This window comes from Gossypium raimondii, chromosome 11 (assembly GCF_025698545.1).
Source record: "Gossypium raimondii isolate GPD5lz chromosome 11, ASM2569854v1, whole genome shotgun sequence".
In the NCBI taxonomy this organism is placed as follows: Eukaryota; Viridiplantae; Streptophyta; class Magnoliopsida; order Malvales; family Malvaceae; genus Gossypium; species Gossypium raimondii.
The window spans coordinates 30,844,321-30,871,306 of NC_068575.1; the positions used below are offsets into that span (position 1 = coordinate 30,844,321).

The window sequence follows — 26,986 nt, forward strand, 5'->3', positions numbered from 1 at the left end:
TTACCTAACTTATTTATTGTCTTTAATAAAATAAAAGAAAAACGTTAGTCAACATCGGGATTTGTGATTAAAGAATCAATTTAACAACTTCAAATCCGTGTAATCTTTTTGTTACTATAGTAGTAGTTTAAAAGTGGGTTAAAATATGCCTCAAGTCCCTGTATTCTTTACAATTTTGAAATTTAGTCCTTTTACTTTTGTTTCTAAAGTTTAGTCTCTTTATTTTCAATTTTCAAAATTCAGGCCCAATATTAATATTGTTAAATTATTTTGGTTAAAATTGTTGGTGTGGCATTTTGAAATTTAAAAAATACTCACTTTGTAGCAATATAACTAAAAGAAGGACGTTGTAATGAACTTAAATAATTTAAACCGTTATCTTAAATTTTGAAATCTAAAAGCAAAGACAAAATTCCTAGAAATAAAAGTACAATGATAAAATTCCTAGAAATAACATATTTTAACCTTTAAAAATGTCATTATTTTTTAATTCTACAAATAAAATTTAAAAATATAATATACATCTTTATATTATATTAAATGAAAAAAGTAATGAAAAGTGATATGGAAAATTTTAATAAAATAATATATCAATATATTATTATTTTTAGTAAAATAAAACTTTGATGTTTAAATCAGGATTTTAATTGAATGATTTGAATCAAAACCTAATTTAGGTGCTAGATACAGTACACTTATTCCTCAATCCAATGCTTGGTGTAATAATAAAATACTAAAAATCGAAGATGAGGATCAGCTCATGTATTTTAAATATTATTATTCCTTTGCTACCTGCTCCCCTACATTGGTCATTTGTGAAATGGTTAGCAGCCCCTTCCACCTCTTTCTTTCATTATCTACAAACCGGACATCTGGTTCTGGTTTTTAATTCTTAATTAAATGGATTAATTATATTTTAATCCTTGCACTTAGCCACTTTTTTTTCATTTTCTTCTGGAAAATAATATTTGTTATATTTTAAGTAAAAGTATTCAATTTCCTTTACTTAAATCAACTTGAAATTGTTAACCAAGTTGATGGTGGTAGCTTGTAATATTAGTATAAAGTATAAAGAATTTAAATACAAAATTATTTATAACTTAGGTAATTGAGTTGGATGCCTAACCCACTACATAAATGAGCTTACTAATTGGGCTTTATGTATACATGTATAAATCCAAAATATGGGTCTTCAAATTTAGTGGTGCAAATAATTTATATATTTTTATTTTATTTTTGAAATAATTATTATTATTATTTACTTGCATATAAATATATTTATTTGAATAATTATAATTTTTTTAAAATAAACATATCTTTTCTCGAAAGTTATAATTTTGTGGAAAAATGTAACTTGTGGCACAAGTTTCGTACCAAGTAACATATTCTTTAATGAAAACACAATGTGCCTATATATAAACTCAATAATGTTATTTTCACTATTTTGTGTTTTTTAAGACCTGTTGTATCCTAGGGACAAAATTAAAGTCTCAAGGACAATGAATCACGTTTCAAGTCTATTTCTTTCCTTTTAATTTTTTTCTTGCTTTCTTTCTTATACTACAATTTTTCTAGCCCTTCATACTCTTTTAGATGCCTAATTGCTATTGTTAACTTTTGTATTGATAGTAAATAAAAGAACCTAAGAACTTAGACAACCATTTGTCTAAAATTAAAAGAATCTCGACATTAATTTGTTCTATTTTTTAGTAATTTTCTATTATTTTATAACTTCAAGAAAATAATATAAAAATATTTAGAAAAGAAATACAAACTTAAATTTTTTTCATTTTTAATGTTTTAGAAAAAATTCTTGAATTTTTATTTTTTATAGTTTTATAAAAAATTATAAAATATAAACAAACTATAATTATTTTATAACCTATAAAAATAATTTTAAAATATAAAAGCTTATATATTTAATAGTATAAAATTCGAGAGAAAAATCTAAAATTATAAAAAATAATTTTAAAATATTAAAGATTATATATATAATAGTATAAAAATTCGAGAGAGAAATCTAAAAATATATAAACTAAACAAAATCTAAAAGTAGATGCAATTTTTATAAAATAATATTATACTTATTTTGAAATTATAAAATATATAAGTTTACTAAAATGTGCGTTTGAAATAAACCTAAACAAATGAATTTTGAACAACTTTCTATCGACATTCATTATGCATGTGAAATCAATAAAATTAAAATTTATATTAAAATTTTAAAAAATTAATACATTTTATTAGTTGTGAATACAAAATTAACAGCATCAACCATGTATAAAACAGGGACAAACATAAATAATCATTTTCAAATTTATATACTAATTATGTCTGAAAATGGTTTAAATTACCAAATTCAAAGTTAAAATATATATTAATTCTATTTAAAGTTGTAAACGAAAATAAATTTGAATTACTGATGCTAACATTTAAGTTATGAAGTAAATAAAATTAACATTTAAGTAAATATGTGATAATGTTTAGCTATTAAAATGGTTAAGAATATGTTTGGTATTATGAATGCCTAGGTGATAGTTTAAACCTAGAAATTATGAAAGAGTAAAAATTTGCAATGAAATCACCAGGGATAGTATAAAATGAATTAGAGAGTGAATGATATATAGAATTAAAGCTTATCGAGTCTATTTTCATAGAAAAATAACGGTGTGGGTAAAGGAATTTTATATTCTGAGATATTTGAATTTTAGTGAGACAGGGTCAGAATGGATTCTGAAGTCCCCTTTTCTGACTTTAGAAAATCATTAAAAATTGTACAGAAAGAATTAGAAGTTATAATTTATATGATTTGATTCCTTATTGAGTCTATTTTCAGTAGAAACAAGTGGTAGTACCATATGAAGTCTATAAAATGAGATAATTAATTTTTAGTGATGAGAGGTCAGGACTGTCAAACAGTGAAACTGGGGAGAATTTAACTAATAAACTGTACTAATCGGCCAAACCAAAAATTCTGAAAATTTTATGGTTAGAAGGTATATGAGTCTAGTTTTGGAGAAAATTTACGGATCTAAATTTTGAGTTTTTTAACTTGAGTTATAATTAATTTAGTGACTGTTGCGCAGGTGGACAGTTTTATTGTGAATAGTGAAATAAATTATTTTTATTTGTTTAAGTAATGGGAAAATTTTTAATGTTCCCAGTTGGGACCCGAACCATTTCCATTGCATGCTTTAGGGTCTCGAGAGTTCTTTTAGGGACATATTGATTGAATGTGAGTGAATTAATTTTAAAATTAACTTTTTTATGCTCCGAACTAGTAAGTTAAGTCAAGTAACACCTCGTGCTCGACTCCGACAACGGTCTCGAGTAGGGGGTGTTACACTCATGGCTGAAATGCTCAGGTCAATGGATTCTAGATCAGAAGACGAGAAATCTTCAATGTCTTCAATCAAAACAATGGATCTTACAGGCGATACCACCTCAGTAACTATTACCAGAACCAAGAAAAAATGATCCAAAGATAAGAGATGAATGAAGATGAATAGGGGAAATTTCCTGCAAGAAAAGATGAATGAACAGTAAATATTCTTTGGCGTGAACAGTGAATATTCTCTGAAAAAAGATTTGTAGTTTGTATTTTGTAATCAGAAAATATATTATTTGAAAAGTAGCAATTATGCAATGTTCTCTGAAAAGTAACAATTATGTAATTTTAGGACATGATGTAAGGCATAAGATCCTTTAAAGAAAGAGGCTGTAAAGAAGAAATAACCCTCTATAAAAGGCTTTCAGTTTGAGAATAAAAGGCACGACTTCAAATACCTAATAGAGAGATAAAAAATTTGTTTATCTAAAATTTAGCTTTCAAAATTTAACTTTTCAAATTAAGTTTTCAAATTTTAAATTCAAATTACGACTTCCATCCTCAAATCCTTGGAACTATTTGGTATCAGAGCTCAGGAAGAGCAGGTATTTCCAAGTTTTGAAAATATTCAATCTGTTTTTAATGTTTCCGAGTTATGGTTTAACTATCTCTATTAATGTATTATTATTTTTGCTGAGTATTGATACACTGTCCAATTAGCCATGAGTTAGGCGTGTCAAGGATAAAGTATCACTGTAGGTAACTATAGTAATCCATAAATCCTTATAGTAGAACCTTCTTGTAGGAAATAAGAAAACAAAAAATGTTTTCCTTCCTTGGAAGAATTAATTCTTCTACAAGCTTTTCTTTTAATCAATCTCAAGAGTCTGATCAAACCTCAAATAACATTATTAAAGAACAAGAATTGTTAATTTTTATTTAAAGCAGACAATTTTTTAAAAAATTGTTAATTAATTAATTTTCTAAAATAATTCACAAGTTATCGGTACTTCAATATATAATTTGTATTATTTTTTTATAAACTAACTAATATCACTAATTTAAAAAGTAGTAGTTTCCAATTGCAAACATTGATTAGTTAAATTAATATAGCAGTTAAAATAGGTTATAAGTTTATGTACTCTTTATGAATTTAAAATTGAGTCATTGTACTTTTATTTTTAAGAATTTAAGTTCCTCTACTTTTCATATAAAAAGCACTGAAACAAACAAAAATATTATGAAAATTTATCAAGAAGATTTCATTAATTCAACTAATTGATTAGTTGAACAATATAAAATATTTAGACATATTTTATATTATTTGTGAAAATATATAAATTTTAAAAAATTAAAAATATATTTAATATTTTATAATTAAAACAACTGGATAAAAATTAGTATATATATTATGGTGCAGTCTTAGAGCAAATAAGGAAAGCAAACGTAGGTAAAATAGTTATAATTTTGACAAGTGACAATCTAATTAGTTGAGCGTTATCAATTTCAATAAATAAAACACTAATTTATATGTTTATATTAAGAGACGAAATTTTATTACAAATTTTATTAAAATTTATATTTACTAAATTACGTTGCAGGTTTTTAAAAATTTTATTATTTGTTACTTTATCTCAATCATTTTCATTTAAATTAGGATAAAGTTCTGCAATTTTTTCATTAAATAAACTACATACTTTAAAAATCATATTTAGATACAAAATTTTAGGTAAAATTTATCTATTTTTATTAGAACTGACAGTTGAAATTATGATTATTTTCAAAGAGATCTAAAATCATATTTAAAGAAGTGTTAATCTTAACAATTTTAAAATATTTTTTGAAAATTTTATGTTTAATAACATTTTAATTTAATTAATTTAAAATATGTAAACTTATTTAAAAGTGTAACATATCGCAGTTACTTAAATTTTATTTATACATCCACTTAGTTAAAAAAACCTAAATAATGCATTGTTACAATACTATTGTTGTTTTTTTTTTTTTTTTTGGTAACGGAAGTGGATAATTAGACTAACAAAAAGTACCGGGACCCAAAGACACAAGCAAACTATCCAACCTTAACTGTCGATTATCTAAATGGGGAGCCGTATGGAAGATTTGGGCACCAATCGGGTAGTGCTTCATCAATTCAGCCAACAAGTGAGCAACAAAATTCACTTCCCTCCGGATCGACTTAAAAACAACATTACAATCTCAACGACATAATTCCTTAGATCCTAATAATCAGATCTCTTTATAAAGTACCTGTTACATCACCATTGATCCCTTTGATAACAAGCGCACAATCTGATTGAACAATGACATCCCTCCATTAAGCATCCCATGCCATAAAAAGACCATCATAGATTGCCCAGAGTTCCGCTTGCTCCACACTACAGCTACTCATATTTCTTCCTATCCCACTTATCCAGTTTCCAAACTCATCTCTTACCACCGCTGCCAAAATAGCTAAACCCGAACCTGTATTCGCTCGTTGTCAGTATTCAGTTTAATGGAACCTAACAGGGGCGGACTCCACTTGCAGCATTTTTTACATCCCACGGCGTTAACAACAGACTTGCCAAAAGAAGATTTGAGAGATTGAGCCTAGCTCTATGCTGAAGTTAGGACGTGATTAATACTGAACGAGGCATTTTGAAAGACACAAAAACATCTTTGTTTCCAAAACTTCCAGCAAAGAATATCAAACAAAGAACGCCAAACAAAATCCTGAAAAACTAAAGCAAAATCATTCCTCAAATTAGCCATTAACCAGTCCTTTAGTTATAAAGAGAAAAATCTATACGAACATCTCGACGGAATGACCTTTTCCTAAGCATTTCTGACCTGACAATAGTCCTTTAATGAATGAAGGACAGATTTATTCACCCCATCGCAAAGCTTGCATGAAGGATTATCTGACATACCTTTTCTACATTGTTCATCATTAGTAAGTAAACGTTCCTTAAAAACCAACCAAAGAAAATATCTAACATGTTGAGGCCCTGGAAAAGACCATACTAGTTTCCAACACTTGTCTTGAGGATCTAAACAATTCTTTCTAAGGAAATTATAGGAAGATTTGATTGAGAAAGTCTGATTAGAAGACCACTATGATATCATAGTATCAGGACCAACTCGATGGTTTGGAACCGGAATACTTGTAATGTTGGATAGGATATTAACATCTAAGAACCTTCTTAGATATAGCCAATCCCAATCACCATTTGTGGACATCATCTCCCTAAGAGGAGTAGCTTTATCAACTTGTGAAGCATTATGGCAAAAATTAATCAGAGGACTGAGCCCAACAACTCAATTATTAGTCCAAAACTTAATGCGATTACCATCCCCTACTGACCAACCAACACATTGGCGCATAAGAGGCCAAATCTTTGCAAGTGACCTCCAAAGAAAAGAGCACTGATTCTTCAAAATCTCTATCGAGAAATCATCAACTATCTTATACTTAGCTCGTAGGAAACAAACCCATAAGGTTTGTTTGTTGGAGAGGAAATTAAACCCTAGTTTAAGAAGAAAAGAATTATTTTGATCCATGAGGAATCTTAGACCAAGACCTCCATTAGAAAGTGGTTGACAACAATCATACCATTTAACTAAAGATGGCTTCTGCCTAATCATGGATTTCCTCCAAATGAATCCCCATGTGATCTTTTCAATCTCTTTGCATATAGAAATAGGGATCTTCACAAATTGCATGAAATAATTGAGTATTGATAATAAAATTGACCTTGCTAGAGTAACTCGACTAGCCATTTATAACAGCTTAGCATCCCAACTATCCAATTTTCTCTGAACCTTCTCAACAATAAACTTGAAAGTATGTGACTCATTGATAGAACAACAACATACCCAAATAGGATCCCAAATTATCAGTCATACTAAACCCCAAAATATTACAAATTTCAGCGGATATGTTTTCATTAATATTCTTTAAGAAAAAATATTTGCCTTTGTGCCATTTACTTTGTGTCCCGAGGCAGCATCGAAGAGACTGAGAACATCTCAGATTATAAAAGCCCGATCAACATTCGTCTTCGCAAATAAAAAGAGGTCATCAATGAAGAACAAATGAGACACCAGCGATCTATTTTTGCCAAGAGAGAAAGGTTTCCATTTTTTATCATCAACTTCTTTATGAATAAGGTGTCTCAATCTCTCCATACTCAACACAAAAAGATACGGAGAAAGTGAACATCCTTGTCGAATACATCTTATTGGACATAATATATCAGAGGGAATACCATTCCACAAAATTTGCATTGATACAGTAGAAACACATTCTATGATTACATTGGAAAAGAACAGTGAGATACCCGCATCCAAAAGAGTACATTTGATGAAATCCCAACAGATCCGGTCATAGGCTTTCTCAAGATCAACCTTAATAGCCATCCATCACTTTTTACCTTTCTTAATACGCATAGAATGGATTATCTCTTGGGTAATGATAATATTATCGGTTATCTATCTTTCTGCTACAAAACTAACTTGGTTTTGAGGAAAAATAGGTTTGAACCGATTAACTATAATCTTTGTCACAATTTTGTACACTACATTGCAGAGATTTATAGGCCTAAATTAAGACATAGATTCTGGAGTACGAACCTTCGGAATAAGGACTAAAAAACGTCTTATTAATCAATTCATCCAGAGGGAGGCCTGAAAACACACTTTGAACCCATTTTCAAATATCCAAGCCAACTATATCTCATTTATTCTGATATGAAGCCCATCTGTCCCCGGGGCCTTCAAACCTATACTAGAGAGCGCATTACAAATTTCCATATCATAAACATCCATGGCTAAAGAATCTATAAAATATTGATCCAACTTTGAAAAGTAACCTTGCAACGGAAACAAAACATAGGCTTGACCATCCAATGAAAACAGAGAGGAAAAATAAATGATAGCTTCCTTCTTCAAAGTCTCATCATTAAAACACCAAGAATCCTTCACTTTCAAGGCTGAGATCTTGTTAAAAGACCGCTTACAAACTGCCTTATTATGGAAATACTTAGTGTTACGATCACCAAAATTGTGCCAATCCACTCTCACCTTCTGACGGCAGAGACTTTCTTCTTCATCTAGAGCCTTTTCATACTCGATTTGCAAATCCATTTCTAGATTCAGAAGAAAACTAGAGAATCTCCTGTCTAAGGCAACTTGGACATTATCAATATGTCGAGGTAGAAGCCTTTTCCTCCTACCAATGTGTCTAAAAACCTCAGAGCTCAACTTTTTGAAGTCCTCCATCAAGGAAGCAATATTACCTACTAAATTAGGCCCAACCCTCTACTTTTCCATAATAAAATTATCAAAAGTGGGATGATTAATCCAAGAGGCCAAGAATCTGAATGGCCTAAATGACGATCAACATTGGGAGAAACTGTCGAAATTAAGGATTGACCTGTGATTAGATTTCAACTGAGGAAGATGGAAAATTAACACATCGGGGAAAATCCAACACCAATCACTATTTCCAATGGCCCGATCCAAACATTCCTAGATAGCCCCTCTACTCCATGTAAATTGTGGTCCTCTGAAACCGAGGTCCTGTAAGCTACTATTACGAATAAAATTCTGAAATAATTTACACCCTAAAGGAAGTGATTGAACCCTTCTCTTTTCATTCGAAGAAGTGATAGAATTGAAGTCCCCCACTAGAATCCAAGGGCCCTCGACAAATCGAGAAATATAAGTTAAACACTCAAACAAACACTTCATCTTTTGTTTATCAGGATAAGCATAGACAAACTTCACTAAGTAAGACTGCGACTCCTTCTGAACACCCATATGATAATGAAAATATTGAAGATCATTAAGCAGGACCTGAATCTAGATACTCGATTTCCAGCAGATCCATAATCCCCCAGCAAACCCTCAAGCTTCAAATTTATGAGAATAATCAATACCAACTTTATTAATTACTAAATCAACTTTGGATCCACTAATTCGAGTTTTTAAAAGCACGGCAACATCAACATCATGTTCAACAATATACTATTTACCCACCCTAACAAATTTGGGACTCCCACCATTTTGCAAATTCTATACAAAGATATTTGGTATTATCATAATCTGTAAAAGAAAAGAACAAAGGAAACTGACCTTAGGCGGAAGAGTGAGGATCCTCAATTCTTTCCACAACATCATTTTGTACCTAGACAGGTTCATGGCAGCCCTCATTCGAATCGATGCCCTTCACAATCATGCTCATCACATTTGAAATAGGTAGTCGAGCCGAGGCTTTCCACTTAAATTTGTTACCCTTATTCTTGATAACACTAGAAATTTAACTTTTTCTCCCTCATTTAGAATCTCCAGATTTCTGAGCAACTAGACCTGTACCAGCCCGTTTTTTGGTGGTGTAAAAAATAGTGGTTTCAAGGCCATAAATTTGACGAGTAAGTTTGTAAATATTATTATTTAATATCTACGAGTCAAATATGGTTTTAAAAAGGTTTTTGATATGGTAATTTATATTATATAAATGATTAATTAAGTTTAAATGGTAAGACCATAAAGTCAAATAGTTTTAAAAAATGAGGTATCGGGACCTCGTTTCCATAAACCGAAACATTTACAGGGTGTCATCAAGGTTGTATTAAAGTTTTGTTAAGAAATTTTAATTTTTCGATAGTTAATTAATTAAGAAGGACTAAATCGTAAAAAGTGTAAAAGTTAAATTCTACTAACTAAAGGTGTTTAATAGTAATGAAAAAGTAAATTTATGTTCTAATATGGTAAATATACCATATTATATTTGAGTGGGCAGTTAGTGATTATTTTTGTTAGTTTATATGATATATTTTAATATTATTTAATTAAATAATAAGTATTAATTGAGAAAAAGAAAAAAAACAAAACATAATTTTGTTTTGTGTTCTTCTTCTTTGACGGGAAGAACTCCATTTTTGGAGAAAGGAGATTCGACCAATCCATTTTCAATGCATGGGGGAGATTTTGAGGTCTGTTTTTAATAATTTTTATGTTTTTGAAATCGTTGCAACTAGGTCTAACTAGCCCGTACCTTTGTTTTTGAAACTATTAAAGATTTTGAATGTTTCCATTGATGAATATTTGTGATTTTAGATGTTAATGGATGAATTTGAAGTATTAATTGTTATTTATAAGTATTTTAGTAAGTGATCTTTGATGAATTTTCTGATTAGGGATTAAATTGTTGAAATAGTAAAAATACAAGGACTTGGTGTGAAATTGTTGCAAAAAAAGGCTAAAATGGAAGCTAAAAATATTCGAATATTAGGAATTTGCAATGAAAACGGTTAAATTGCATGTTTTAGGCTCAGAGACTAAATCAAATAAAAGTAAAATATTAGGGGCAATTTTGTGAAAATGACAAAATGACTAAATTTCATAAAATAAATTATTTTACTATCTAAATTAATAAATTGAATGAAATTATTAATTTAGGGTCTGTTTGTTTGCTAGTAGTTGATTTTTCGAAAAATATTTTCTTTCTTTTACCGTGTTTGTTTGACCTCCGAAATTCATTTTCTTGTTTTTTATTTTCAAAAACACGGGAAAATGTTCCCTTTTTACGTAAAATGTCTTACAGATTTTATTTTTGTAAGACATTTTCCATTCCTTCACCCTCATCACAGAGTAGTCCTTCTCATTTCCTCTCCGTCCATCAACGTCAGCCTCTCCTCCTCATCTTGGGTGTGCTTCTTCTTCTTAGGTGTGCTTGTTATCAACAGGTTCTTGTTAATTTCTCTGTTATTTTTGCTCCTCATTTCTCTGTTGTTTTTGCTCCTGTATGTTTTACATTAAAGATCTTGTTAATTTGTTGCAAAGGTGTCAAACAAAATGCTTCTGTATAATAGATTTTGGTCTTAGGTTTGCTAGATCTATCAATGTCCAAGATTTAGGCTAGGGGGTCTTACTTGCTATGTTGGTTCTCTTCTAATGGCATATTTGTAATGCATGTTGGTTCTCACTCAAATCTTCTTCTTCCTTTTTTTTGTTGAAGAATCTGTTTGGATTTTGCATCTGTCTGTTGAAGAATCTTCTTCTTCTTCCCTAATCTGTTTAATCGTGTCCCTAATTTAAACAATCTAATAGTTGGCTTTATGATAATAGTTGACTGAATCCTGAAAATTTGAAGTGGGGGCTGTGATAATAGTTGATCCTCTGTTTGTAGCTTGTGTTATCAAACTTTAACTTGTATTTGATCTTTACATATTTTTTCAGTTTTCACGATACTTGAGCTTTGTGAAGGGTGTTGTGGACTCAGATGATCTTCCCCTAAATGTTTTTCGAGAGATCCTTCAAGAGAGTCGAATTGTAAGATTAATTTTGTATACATTTCTGTAGTTATATCAAAAAAAATTTTACACCCACAAGCTTGCTCATTTATTGCCAAGTACAATTCTTATTTTTAGTTTAGGGGCTATGAGCAATGCAGCTAGCTATTTAATTACTATTGTTACTTGTGTTATTTACTACTCTATGGTTATTATGTGTTAGGTGAGAATCCTGAGAAAGAGGCTTGTTAGGAAAATATTTGACATGATTCAAGAGATTTCTAAAAGTAAAAATAATGAGGTATATGGCATGAGGGGAATTGTATGTTTTATCATTATTTCTGACTTGAACTTTGTTGATTAACTTTGCTGATAATGAAAATTGATTACAGGATTACAAAAAATTATGGGAGAACTTTGGTAGGTTTCTAAAGTTGGGCTGCATTGAAGACTCTGGTAATCACAAGCGTATAGCTCCTTTGCTTAGGTTTTACACATCAAAAAGTAAAGAGGAATTGACAAGTTTGGATACCTATGTTGAAAATATGAGTGAGAATCAAAAGGCAATTTATTACTTAGCAACTGACAGCTTAAAAAGTGCCAAGACTGCTCTATTCTTGGAGAAATTGGTTCAAAAAGACATTGAGGTATGTTTGTAGATTTGCATTGGATGTACAAGGTTCTAAATAAACTTGGCATTTGGTCTTTAGGCTGCCGGACATGAAATTTGTAGTATTCAATAATTTGATTAAATTTGATAGATGTCATCTAATAGTGAATTGCCTGAATCATGTTTGGGCAGTCTTCTATTTGGAAATACCATGAAAGACTTAGCTTAAGAATAGAAAAGAGATAACATTTGTTGTTTCTTATAATGATAGGATGAAAGTGACCTTTATATTCTTGTTTTTACTAAACCCTTGTTTGTCTTTTGTCCTGTAGTGGACATGGTCTCTTTCCTTTTGATGTTCCATGATAATTGATATAGCTTCTTGTTTTATAGGTTCTCTATTTAATAAAACCTATCGATGAGGTTGCCATCCAAAATCTACAGACCTACAAAGAAAAGAAATTTGTTGATATTATCAAGGAAGATTTAGAACTTGGTTGGTGTTTATGTCTTCATCTTTTCATTTACTTATTTTTGCTCTTAATTTCTGATTACTTTGGAGTGAATATGATGGAATTTTTCATCATACAGGTGATGAAGATGAGGTAAAAGAGAGGGAAACTAAACAAGAATACAATATTCTCTGTGATTGGGTAAAGCAACAACTTGGAGACAAAGTAGCCAAAGTCCAAATTTTGAAGCATCTATCGTCTTCACCTTGTGTGCTTGTTTCTGGCAAGTTTGGATGGTCAGCCAACATGGAAAGGTAAGCAGTTTGCTTTTACTTCTCAATATGAATCATAAAAATATTTGAAACCTATTCTTCAACTAGTATTTTCAAATGCATAATGAAGGTTGATGAAAGCACAAGCCCTTGGAGATACTGCAAGTTTGGAGTTCATGAGGGGAAGGAGGATACTAGAGATTAATCTAGATCATCCAATTATCAAGGACTTGAATGTAAGACCGTGTTAGTTAAACTTGATATAAGATGATGTAGTTTGAGTGTGTAGTTACATTAGGGAAAATGTCTTACCAATTTTATTTATAAATAAATCATTGAAATATATGTAAAAAAATTTAAAATATAAATTTATTAATATATGTAAAAATAATTTTTTTGGAAAATAATTTCAGGAAATCTGCCAAACAACAGAAAATATTTTACACAGATTCATCCAAACACCAGAAAAGTAAATCATTTCCAGAAAAGTAAATCATTTTCCAAAAAAGTAAATCATTTTCTAGAAATCATTTTCCAGAAAACATTTTACTGGCAAACAAACCGAGCCTTAGATCAAGATCAAGCGAAAAATCGAGAAGAATAGAAAATTACCAAAAAGGCCCTATACTTCGACATTTCTGCGATTTGGCCAAGTAAGTTCGTACGGCTAGAATTTAACATCAATATGAATTTTTAAGTAGATTAACATGGTACAACTTATATATTTATTTTTAATTGTTGATAATTAATGGTAATTTGAGATATAATATTGAATTTGATGCTCTGTTTGGATTGAACGCGGATAGAGTACAATCGTGATTAGGTGTGTTATGGGGGTTTGGAGTGGAGATGGTATTGGAGAGAGATATTTGTATATTACCCAAGTAAACCGAGGTTCAGCATTTGTTGTGACATCTCGTGTTATACTATCTATTTGGCGTGTTTCGGTTGGATCAACTCTTATGAGCTTCTGTTTGGCGTGTTTCTGTTGGATCAACTCTTATGAGTTTCTATTTGGCGTGTTTCGATTGGATCAAATCTTATGAGCTTCTGCTTGGTGTGTTTCGGTTGGATCAGCTCTTATGAGCTTTTGTCTGGTGTGTTTTGGTTAGACTAGCTTTTATGAGCTTCTGTCTAGTGTGTTCGATTGATCTAACGATGTACTCTTATCCTAAGTCGTTCTTCGAATAGAAAATTTTAGTAAGGTAATCTGTTTAATGAATTTGAAATATTTGTTATTTATTGAATATTGATCTGAACATAGATGAATTCATCTTACTGTAAATCTTGGTAAGGTAACGTGTTTAGTGATTTTGATGGAATTGCCATATATGTAAGCTTGAATTGAATGTTTCAATTCTTCGATTGAGATTGTGGATGATAGGAACACATATGATTAATTTTTGTGTTTATACTTTGTACTATGCAAATGAAAAGATGTAATTTCTTATGAAATGATTTATCATGTAATTTATCCCAAAAGAGTTGGGTGTAAATGTACTAACTTTTCTATTGATGATAACGATTTGGCTTGTATCAAGCTTGTGGTTATGATTGATGTTTATGTTTATGTCTTGTGTTATGCAAATGAAACGGGTGAGAAAAGGTAATGAAATGGTAAGTTCACAATTGAAATGTAATGTGATGAGATAAAATGATTGATGAATTAAAGGATTTACCTATATGTGAGAAATTTACTTATGCTAAAGGTGAATTTACTGTGTCATGAATAATCATACTAATTAGTGAATTGATAATGTAATTAAGCTTATGCTAAGTAAATGAAACAGAAAGTAAGCAAGTGGAATGATTCATCATTTTAAGAAAAGATTGATAATTATGTAGTACAACTTATAAGATCTTATTATGTTATGATAGAAAGTATATGTGATTTGATAGTTTTATAGTTTGATAAATCTTGTGGCATTGGTAAAGCTTTACATTTGTCGTATAAATTTCATATATATATATGATGATGATGAAATGTTTTGTTTAATATTCATACGAGCTTACTAAGCATTCATTACTTACATAGTTATTTTCCTTTACTTTACATATTATCGGAAGCTCGGTCAGGTTGGAAGCTTGTCGGAGATCTATCACACTATCCAGTAATTATATCGGTAGTTTTTGATGTCTTGATCAAGGTTATAATGGCATGTATAGGTGGACTTGTGTTTGATGAACTAGTTGTTATATTTGGCTTGTACATATGGTAATATGGTTAGTGTGCTTTTGGCATTTGATACCTTGGTGGTTGGTGTTTTTATTGCCAAATTAATGCATGGGTTAAATGGCCAAAGTGGCATGTGTTGGCATGGTTGAAATGTGGTCAAATAGGTTATGTGTTGATAGGGAATTTAGTTAAGGTTCTTTGGATGAAACATGATCATTTTGATGCAAATGTAAGTATGAATGCTTGATTGTGAATGAGGTGTCTAAATGGCATACTGGTTGAATGGGCTTATGGTATATTGAAATGGTCTTATTATGCATTTTTTGACATGTTTTGGTGCATTGATCATAGGTTCATTTGGTGTGTTGGTACTTGTTGAAATTGGGTGAAAGAAAAGGCTTAATTTTGGCTTATTTCTTGTCCACACAACCTAAGACACGGGCATCTGTCTCAGCCATGTGTGACACATAGCCAGACGATACGGTCGTGTGTCCCCTGTACGTTGGTAATAGTTATTTTTCAAAAGTTGCACGGTCTAGCACACGGCCTGACACACAAGCGTGTTTGGCAATTTCGAGAGTTACACTGCCTGACACACGGGCGTATGGCTTAGTTGTGTGGCTTTGCCGTGTGACCCAAGTCAGTGAGTTACACGGGCATGGTAACAGGCTAGGACACAGCCGTGTGTCCATATTTTGAATGCTTAACAGCCTGAGACACGGACGTGTGTCTCAGCCGTGTGACCCCTGCAATGTAAACTTTTCTAACTTTTTCTTAAACTTTCTAAATGTTTTTGATTTAGTCCTGAATTGTTTTTATTGTATTTTAGGGCCTCAAGGGCTTGATTAAGGGACGTTATGAAAGTATTTGAATGAAATTAGAATATGTATTGCATTGATGTATGAATTGAATGGTTTACTATTCTATTTGTTCGGTAATACTCCGTAACCCTGTTCTAAAGATAGATACGAGTTAGGGGTGTTACAAGACCCTTCGTAGAATCCATTGGAAAAATTACAGCTTTATTACCCCTAAATGAACATTCGGGTCATGATTATCAATGAAGGATATCACCATGTGACAATCTAGGTTAAGGTTCAAAGAAATTGCCTTCCTTCAAGGCCTACTCCTGTCCAATCCCCACATCTTCCGTTATCAATCGAGATTTTTCCTCTAAAGAAACACCTTCACTGAAAATGAATCAAATACCAACATATCAATAGTACTGGATTTAACTTGCAGAGATAGACTTGGCCCGCCTTTAGATGGTCCAACATTAGCCTTAGTTGGTTTAGAAAAGAGACAAACACTATCAATGGGCTCAACAAAGCCCAACTCTTTAGTAGCCCATTAGCCTTAGTTGGTTTACAATACTATTGTTTCATATTCAATTAATTAACAAAATATTAACTTACAATAAACAAAATATGTGAGAAAAAGCCTATTTGAATAAACAATATGTTTGTCTCTGGGACCTCCCATTTATTAAAGAATACTAAAGACTGTTAGTTAAAATTGTTAGTAGCAATTAGAATTAGTTAAGTCAGTTGTAAGTCGGTTTATATGATCATGTGTTGTATAAATACATTACTCAGAACACTAAATAAATACAAGTTCAGTTTATTTTCTTAGCATTCTTGGTATTCTTTGTATATTCAAACATAATATTTGAGCTAAGTTTTTTTGCTAAATAGACAGTTTGTTTGCATGGCTCCAGAAGTTCGTACTGGAAATAAAGAGTTTCAACATCAGTCATCGTAAAAAAGAGTTGATGAGGAGACTGTTGCAAACTGAGTGGTCAGGAAGATTCAGCAGTTTCCCCAACACAATACTACCAAACTCAATAAGACTAATTATCTTCTTTAGGAACATCGGGTTATGCTCATTCTTGAAGGATATGGTGTTCAAGAATATACTCAATGGTCTACCACTGTTTCATAGTTCATAGTTAATGAAGAAGGTCAGTTAGTAGAGAATCCTGAGTTCTTTTTGCACAACCAATAAGATAAATTGTTGGCCTCATGGCTGTTGTCCACGATGAGTGATGATCTCCTTGTCTATTTGACTAATGCTAGTACAAGTTTTGAAGTATAGTCTATTATTGAGAAGCGATATGCTACTCGATCAAGTGTCAAAATTTCGAGTCTTAAACACATGTACTCACAAAACAAATGGTAGTTGTCCATCAAAGAATATTTGCTTAAAATTAAAAGAATGTGTGATGTCTTGACTAAAGAAAACAATTTGGTGACAGATTAAGAACAAGTTAGCATTATTCTTGCAGCCTTACCCATTGAGCATGAGTTTGTTAGAGTAGTGGCCTCAAGTACTTCAGTTTCTCTTGAACTTCTTGCTGAACTGCTTACTGATTGTGAGACAAGGCAACTCGAGTTTATAACATCCATACCATTGAAAGCTAATATGGTTCAAAAGAATTCTGGTTCAAAAAATCAATCCAAAAACACTGAATCTCATGAGGGATCTACTAGGGACTAAGGTCCGGGTTATAAGAATTCAAGTTGAAGTTGCATGAGCTATTATCGAGGAAGATTTAGAGGAGGTAGGTCCTCTCATGGTTGTCCTCAATGCCTACTTTTTGGAAGGATTGGTCATGTTGTTCAAAGGTGTTACTACCAGTTTTATGCGAATTTTTCTGGTGTGTGTGGTTTCGATCAAGGGAAACAAATGTAAGTTAATTTTCATCAGTTTGGGAGTCAATCTTCTAGCCATTGTTGTGGTCAACATATGCAAGGATAGGTGTGTAACACCCCTAACCCGTGTCTGTCGCCGAATTAGGGTTACGAGGCATTACCGATCAAAATACAACTCAGAACAGACATTTATTTCAATTCAAGTACCAAAAAAATGTAATCAATTCAATACTATTCATCTAGTATAATTTTAAACCAAACTAACATGCTTCGATACTATAACTATAATTCATACTCTACCCAAATTAATATTCAAACATTATAACCAATGAATCATAGCAATTGAATACTTAACTTAAAACCAAGTATAGTTCATTTCATATACCAATCATATATTAAGACATCTATTCATATAAATCTATTTAATTAAATACTTTCCAAAAACACTATTTATAATTATGCACTTCTTCACATTTTACTAAGTCAAGCCAAACCACATGATTTATTAAACATTAATATATATATACGACATTAACAACTTCACATAATGGTCAAGTATAAAATTTGGTTTTACCAAATTATGCACATTTACCAAAATAATAACTACCAATTTCACTACTCGAATCAAAGCTAATTGTACCATTTATAACCGTACCTAAATGAGCATCAAATAAATTACAATATATGTTCATATTTTTACCATCATAAACTGCACTTTAATAATCAATATGGAAGCTATCACACATACATAACTTAAGTTATGTGAGTATATGCATTATGTCAAAAACACATCATTTACCACTTTCAAACCTTTACACAAGACAAATTATACATCCAAAATGAGCTACTTTCATGGCCGATTATACATCATCATTAACATTTCTCATTGCCGAATCATATAACCAACATCACAAATATATTTAACATGAAACATACCTCCAAATTAAGCTTATAACATGGCTGAATATGTATACCAACATTAGTATCATGATCAAGCCATTTTCGCATGGCTATATACATATATACAAATTTCAAAACCAAACATCTCAAAACTAGCCTATACATGCCACATAACCAAAAACTTAAAGCTTATATTTACCGAAGCGATAACCGGATAGTGTGATGAGGTCTCCTATGACTTCCAACCCAAGCAAGTCTCTGAAACTCTATAAACATAGGAAAATTACATAGAGTAAGCTTTGAAAGCTTAGTAAGCCATAAGCAAATAAATCATCTCAATGATATTATAATTCAATTTGACTAGGCCGAATTTAGCAAATCTCAACCACATATACATTCATCATACTCGTAAATTCTTATAACCACATTAAGTAACTTCACTTATCTTATTTATTAATGAACATATAAACCATGCTTTCAAATTCAACCATTTCAATCTCATTTATCAATTTAAAATTCAAATTAACTACCATACATCAAAGTCATATTACACATGCTTCATAATTCCTTTGTTCAAACCATATATACTCCTCATTCAAATATATATCACATTTGGTCATACAAAACACATAACCAACAAATCAAAACATGCTTATTTAACTCTTTCACATATACATAACATATTTAATAATTTAATCTTATCAATAACATTTATATAATCATCTTTCAAACCAAACTAATATCTAATCATCTTTCAAACCAAACTAACATATCGAAACCATGTTTCATGTTTCATAAATCCATGTTCGAAACATAGGACCACAATTTCATGGTATTCGAACTCTTGAATATAATTAAGCTTATTTTATTACAATTTCATATAACGAGCATATGTATCACCATGTTCATTTATATACATTCATTTCATTCATTATCATGTATTTTACATATTATCATTTGAAACAGACTCACCTTTCATTCTTGACTTCGTACGTACCTGAATCAGATATACTTTCACATAGTCATTCATTTCTCGATATTGCCCGTTGAACCGTTTAGAATCAATAAGGATACTCGGATAGCTCGGAAGCTCTTACAATGCCAACGTCCCAGACATGGTCTTACATATAATCAAATATCGATGCCACTGTCCCAGATAGGGTCTTACACGAAATCGTATACGATGCCGATGTCCCAGACATGGTCTTACACGTAAATCTCAAATCGATGCCAACGTCCCAGACGTGGTCTTACACGAAATCACATATCAGAATCCTATGTCATGACATATGTATCCTAACTATTCCTATGGTTCGTACAGGACTTTCGGACGTCGTAATTTGATCGATTCAAGCTCGTATTTAATTCTCCCATGCTTATATCAATTCGGCATGAATACATATAAACATAGTAATTTCATTCGACATATTTAACGACATTTATTCACTTATAAACTTACCTCGTATGGACAAGAACGAACCATACGACTATTCAAAAAAAATTTATTTTTCCCCGATCCAAATCCAATCTCCTCTTTTCTTGATTGAATTTGATTCAAATTTGACATGTTTAATAACATATTCATTCAATTCTATCCAAAAATAATTAATTTGGGCATTTTTCATTTTAGCCCCTAACATTTCACATTTTTACAATTTAGTCCCTATTTCAAAATAATACAAATTACTCAAAATTTCCACAAACCCATGTTAGGCCGAATTTACCTTAGGTCCTTAGCAGCCCATTTATTCAATTTATTTCACAATTTGACCCTTCAATTTACAAATTTTCACAATTTAATCCTTAATACACATTTTTATCAAAAATCATTTAATTAAACATATTAATCTATCAACAATTATTTATTTTTCATCATCAAATAACAAAAAAATCAAGCTATCATCAATGGAAAATAAAAAATTCATCATAAATTCTAAAAATTAGGGCATAGGTTAGCTAGAATACGAAGCAACAATCTCAAAAACATAAAAATATCAAAAACCGAGCAAAGAACATACCTAAATCAAGATTTAAAGGTGCCGAAATATTTAAGCAACCATGGTTTCTTTTTGCTTCAACTTTTGGCAAAAAAGATGAGAATGCATGGCTATTTTTTTGTTTTGTTTATTTAATTAATCATTATTTATTTAATTACCAAAATATCCATTAATAAAACATAAATAAAACACTTAATGGTTGTCCATCTTTGTCCAATAAATTATTCAATGGTCAAATTACAAAATATGGACCTCACCTTTAATTAACTAAAGCAAATAAGCACTTTAACTTATAGCATGCTACTTTTCAATTTTATGCAATTAAGTCCTTTGATCAAATTGAGCACACAACCGATAAAATTTTCACACGAAATTTTCACACATATTAATTCACATATTGTAAACACCAAAAGTAATTTTAAAATATTTTTCTGACTCAGATTCATGGTCTCAAAACCACTGTCCGACTAGGGTCTAAACTGGATTGTTACAATGTGGCTTATGGTTAACAAGATTGGCTTCCTTCTCCATTTAATGTCAAGTTTCACCAATGTTATCATCCTCAAGGAGGATCATCTTCCCAGAATTTTCTTCAGTTTCCAACAAATTTGATGATCAAGTTTGGTATCCTGATTCCAGGGCTACAAACTATGTGACTAATGACCTTTCCAATCTTAAAGGTGCTATTGCATATACAGGTATTGGTCAGTTGGTTATGGGAAATTGTGCTTGTGTACTAATTGTTAATATCACGTCCTATTCTCTTCTCCCTGGACATAGAATTTTGTAACCTAGAAATGGCATTCATGTTCCTTATATTTATAAAACCACATGGTTGTGTGGTGCACACGGCCGTGTGGCGTTGGGCAATTTTGAAAATAACCTTTGTTTCATGTTTTAATCGAATTCCAATTGAGCTTTTGGGGTGTTTTCATACACCTAATCGTTAATATGATTAACCACTCTCCTAAAAAACACAAAACCTACAATCGTTCGCCAAATCACACTAATTAATCACAAGAAAACCCACCCAAGAGCGCATTCTTAAACCGAAATTTCAAACCTTACATGAGTAATTAATACTTACCCTTCACAAAACAACAACAACGTGACGGTCATGCCTTCGAATGATCTTGATTTCCACCTCTTTCGTCTAAAAAGGAAAGTCAATCGAACACTTATTAAAACATAGAGCGAAACTAATTGTTAAAATACAACTTGAAGAAAAACGAGCAGAAACGAGCAACGCCAGTAATATCACGATGAACTTACGCAATTGATTGCTTTAACCCAATCCACATGAATCCAACAACTTGTTGAAGCAATAAAAGAATTCCAAAAGAAGAAAAATAGTGCAAAGAATAAAGGAAACACAAGAAACAAAATGCAACCAAAGGAATGGGTAATAGTAAACGTGAGAGCAAAAAGGGAGAACTTTGTAATCAAAAAGCCAAAATGAAAAGAGAATCAAAATTGACAGACTTGGAAAAATAGAAGGAACGTGCAGATGGGGAAAAGTTGAGTGGTTGAACAAGGAGCAAAATTAAGGATTTGGTCAAAATAAAATAAAATACTTAAAAGATTTACTTTAATCCAAATTCATCCATCAAACTTTTAGTAACATAAACTGAATCTCTAACAAGAGCCTAAACCAAAAATACTCCACACTTGCATATAACGAAATTTGAACTTGGTACCTAAAGTAAACATCCAAAGCACTTAACCAACACAACAAAAAATATTATTTGACAACCAAACACACTAAAAAATCCAAAATTTTGGGGCATTATAGTGAAAACGTCATAGTTAGGATCTGTTGTAACTATTGGTACACAACGAGACCATTGCATTTGGAATCTGCTGTAACTATGAGTACACAATGAATGATTAAATGCAGATATATTGTCGGTTCTTCCTTCAATCATATCAACCCAACCCATGCAAATGCAATATAAATACATTCCAAGACATTCAATCAATATATTATTTCCTTTTTATCTCATAACCAATCAATGAAAATCATGAATACATTAAGCATCCAATTTTGCCAACAATTTAGGCATTCAGATCATTCAATCGGGTATTCATAAAATACATGTAACATTATTCACTATTTAGGCAATCAATCAAGAGCAATTCAATTAATAAATTCAATCATCCATATATCTCGTTGTTCTATTCCTAATTTAGGACCTAATTGCATAATCTAGTTCTCTAAATGCCATTAAAAACTTTATCAGGGATTGATTTGTAAAAAAAATAAAGAATATGTCAAAACTATAATTTTGAGTTTCAGGGCCACGTAGTCGTGTGACTAGAATGTGTGGAATGCTCTAGACCATGTGCAATACGTCGTGTGGAGGAAAAATAAAACGTAGAGGCCATATGGTCGTGTGGGTAGGCCGTGTGGGAAGACTCAGGCCATGTAAGAAGTCGAGTTTTAAGGTTTCAAGGGGGACATGGCCGTGTGATCCACACAGGCTGGCCACACTCCTTTGTGGTAGGTCGTGTGCGACTAGGCAATTTTAAATTTTAACTAGATTTTTCATAAAATAACATAAAGCTAACTTTTGGGGTCTTATATGATGGTCCTCACTTCTAAGTATGATCCAAATTATCTAAACGAGTCTTTCTATTGATAAAACACAATAATAAATGACATATTTCAAGATTTAGTGGGTTTTTTAATAAGATCATAAAATATTTGTAACGGATGAAAGATCTAACAGAAATAATGATTTTCCAGAATTGATGAGATTTAGCTATTAGGAAACGAGAAAATTTTACCGATCTTGATAGAAATTTAGAAGTTGTTGGCGTGAAACTCAATGATTAATGATAAACGATTCGATTTGGACTTGATTGCAAAGTTAAGATTCAAAAACTAAATTTCTAGCAAGAACTTTGAGAGAATTTTGCAAAAGAGGGGTTGTAGAGAAAACTAAAAAGAAATAGGGAGAATATGGATTCCAATTTGGGTTAGAATCAAATAGGAAATCCTAATTGTGCTAGGAAGTGGTTTATTAGTTGGACTTTGGAAAAAAATAAGGGTTGTTTGGTAATTAATCCTTTTTGGTCGAAATCAAGAAAAGGAACTAAAACCAATGTGACTTGAACCTCCACTCAAGGGGATGGGAATGATGAAGCTTGGCCATTGAGCTAATGTGCACTCTATGGCCATATTTTACCACAAATAATACATAAGCTATTTTAACCTTGGTTCCTTAAGTGCAGAAAAAATAAAAGGGAAAAGTGAAAAAGGTGGGATTTGAACCTTGGTTCTCTAAAGATTTTACTAAGCTCTTAACCAACAATGATAGGATCTAGTGTATGTAAATTTTTTGGGTGTTACACCACATGAGCTACTCTACAATGCCAAACCTGAGTATTTGCATATAAGGACTTTTGAGTGTTGCTGCAATCCTTGTCTAAGGCCTTATAAAAAAACAAGCTTCAATTCTGGTCTAAGCCTTGTGTCTTCCTTGGTCATAGTGCTATTTACAAAGGCTATAAGTGCCTTGATGAATCAGGCAGAATTTTTATTTCCAAACATGTGATATTTGATGAAACTTGTTTTCCATTTGCTTCAAAATAGGTTTCATTTTCTCAACACTCAAGTTGTGATCAAGGGTCATCTTCTCAGCCTTCTCAGCAAGCATCTATTCCTATTCTTGTTTCTCAACCTCAAGGCTCTATTTCTTCTAAAACAACTCATCCCTTATCTACTCGTGACACTTCTTTACTATCATCTACAAAGAATGAGCCTTATGTGGAACTTGATATTGATTGTTCCAGAATTGAATCTGTTTCCTTAAAATTTGCTACATAGCCACCTGATGCTTTTAGATCTAAAACTGATGTTTTGGACCCTGGTAAGGAAGTTGGGACTATTTCATTTGATTATCATCTTATATCTAATTTTCATCCCATGGCCACCCAATCCAAAAATGGAATTTTCAAACCAAAAGTCTTATCAGCTGGGTTGTTTGGTTAGGAACCACGAACCATTGAAAAAGCCTTTACTAGTCTTGAATGGACTAAGGCTACCCAACAGGAGCATGATGCTCTTTTGTAGAACAACACTCGGAAGCATGTTCTATTACCCTCCAACAGAAGAGTAGTTGGGTGTAAGTGGATCTTCAAGCTCAAGAAAAATTTCGATGGCACCATTTCCAAATACAATGGCAAGTTGGTGGTTAAAGGATATCCTCAAGAGGCTGGAATTGATTTCCAAGAAATGTTTAGCCCTGTAGTCAAGCCTACTATTATCAGGGTTATACTCACTCTTGCAGTCATCTATGGATGACAGCTTAGGCAAGTCGATATCAACAATGCTTTTCTAAATGGTGATCTTCATGAAGAAATCTATATAAGTCAACCTCCCAATTTTGAGACTCATGATGATAGTCAATCTTTGGTTTTCAAGTTAAAGAAGGCTCTATATGGCCTCAAACAGGCTCTTATAGTTTGGTTTCACAAACTCAAAGAGTATTTAAAAAACACTAGCTTTGTTCTCTCTAAAGCTGATGTTTCATTGTTTATCAAATTTTTTGGTGTATTGATCTTGTATGTACTTGTGTATGTGGATGGCATCATTGTCATTAGAAATCAATCAGCTAAAGTGGATGTTTTTGTTAAGTCCTTGGATTAGCAGTTCTCGTTGAAAGATTTAGGGAAATTGTATTACTTTATTGTCATTGAGGTTTCTTATAGCTCGTCTGGTTTAGTTTTAAACCAAAGGAAGTATGTTATGGACTTGCTAACAAAATGTAACATGGAGTGTTCAAAAGCCTCTCTTACTTCTATGGTTACTACTTGCAACTTGTCAGCTCAATGTGGGAGTCCAATTAAGAATGATTCTTATTATCGTAGCATTGTTGGTTCTCTTTAGTATATTGCCATTACTCGGCTTGATGTTGCTTTTGTTGTTAACAAAGTGTGCCAATTTATGCGTAAGCCGTTGGACCAACATTTCAATATTGTTAAAAGGATCTTGAGATATTTGCATGACACTCTTGATTATGGCATAATCTTCAAAGCTGCACCCTCTGTCTCTTTAGTAGGCTATTTTGATACTAACTAGGGTACATATTTGGATGACCGAAGATCCACAACTGGATTCTGTGTGTTTTTAGGAGGAAATCCTGTTGTATGGGGTTCCAATAAACAGTAGGTTGTTTCTCATTCCACTACAGAAGCTGAGTTTTGGGGCTTAGCTCAGGTTACAGTTGAGCTCATTTAGCTTGGGTCTTTACTAGCTAAATTACATGTTCCTCTTGCTCGACAATCTACTGTTTGGAGTGATAGCTTAGGAGCAATTGTAGTATCTGCAAATCCTGTACAACATTATAAGTTCAAGGATGTTGAACTAGATTTGTTCTTTGTCAGGGAGAAGGTTGCAGCTGGCAAACTGGTAGTTGACTATGTTCCAAGACAATATCAAGTGGCTTACATACTCACCAAGCCTTTATCCACACCATTTTTTTGTAAGTTCAGAAATGGCTTGAGTGTTGTTAGTAAGTTTGAATAACAAAGTTGTTGGACAAAACACGTTAGCGAACAAATATATAAATATAAACAAACAAATATTTATATTTAAAATATTAGATACGAAAAAAAATAAGATTATGAAAACCAAAAATTGAATAAAAAATCAAGTTTTACTAGATGTTGAGGCATGTTTTGCACAGTTTTTTTAAGGCAGATTTGACCACTCCTATGGTACTTGGAGAAACGTTGGTTGACTGTCTCCTTGAATACAACAACAAGATGATCGATGCAATAACACCTCTATAGTGATCAACGAACAAACCTTGTCTTCTTCTACCACGGAAACGTTTGAAAAATATGGAGAGAAGAAGAAAAAAATTCGAGAGCAAATAAGTTTGATGTGAGTGTCCCAAAAAATTCTGTAGAATTCTTTAAGCTTTTATAGGCATTCAATATGGTGGAATTTTGGAATTCAATATGGTGGAATTTTGAAAATTTACATGAAAAAATATGCATTAAAGGAGCCTTTATATCAATTTGAATCAAATCAAATAAAATTGATTGGAATCAAATTAAATCAAGATACATGTCTGTAATACCTAATTTTAAGCCCGGGCCCAAACAAATAATCAAAAAATAAAACAATGAATAGTTCATTTTTACATGTATGTGGCCCAATTATACTAACCTAAGCCCAATACATCAGATCCAACCCTAACCCACTGGCCTAAAACACCAAAAATAAACAACAGAAACCCTAAGCGGTTGGCAGCAAACTAGCACCGCAGCAGCCCCCGCACGTCGTGCACGTCGCTT

The 26,986-nt window shown here is 31.8% G+C and overlaps 2 protein-coding genes across 2 annotated transcripts; one reads left to right on the forward strand and one right to left on the reverse strand.

Annotated features, from left to right (window-relative positions):
* Nucleotides 1-8,056: 8,056 nt before the first annotated feature.
* On the reverse strand, nucleotides 8,057-8,608 carry LOC128034777 (uncharacterized). The gene has a single exon (XM_052623619.1). The coding sequence runs from the start codon at nucleotides 8,606-8,608 to the stop codon at nucleotides 8,057-8,059; it is 552 nt and encodes a 183-aa protein (XP_052479579.1).
* Nucleotides 8,609-10,923: 2,315 nt separating this feature from the next.
* On the forward strand, nucleotides 10,924-25,331 carry LOC105801118 (heat shock protein 90-5, chloroplastic). Its single transcript, XM_052623620.1, has 9 exons — nucleotides 10,924-11,133; nucleotides 11,570-11,662; nucleotides 11,846-11,923; nucleotides 12,015-12,269; nucleotides 12,626-12,728; nucleotides 12,824-12,998; nucleotides 13,087-13,192; nucleotides 24,276-24,485; nucleotides 24,990-25,331. The coding sequence occupies exons 1-9, from the start codon at nucleotides 10,924-10,926 to the stop codon at nucleotides 25,329-25,331; spliced, it is 1,572 nt and encodes a 523-aa protein (XP_052479580.1).
* The last annotated feature ends 1,655 nt before the right edge of the window (nucleotides 25,332-26,986 follow it).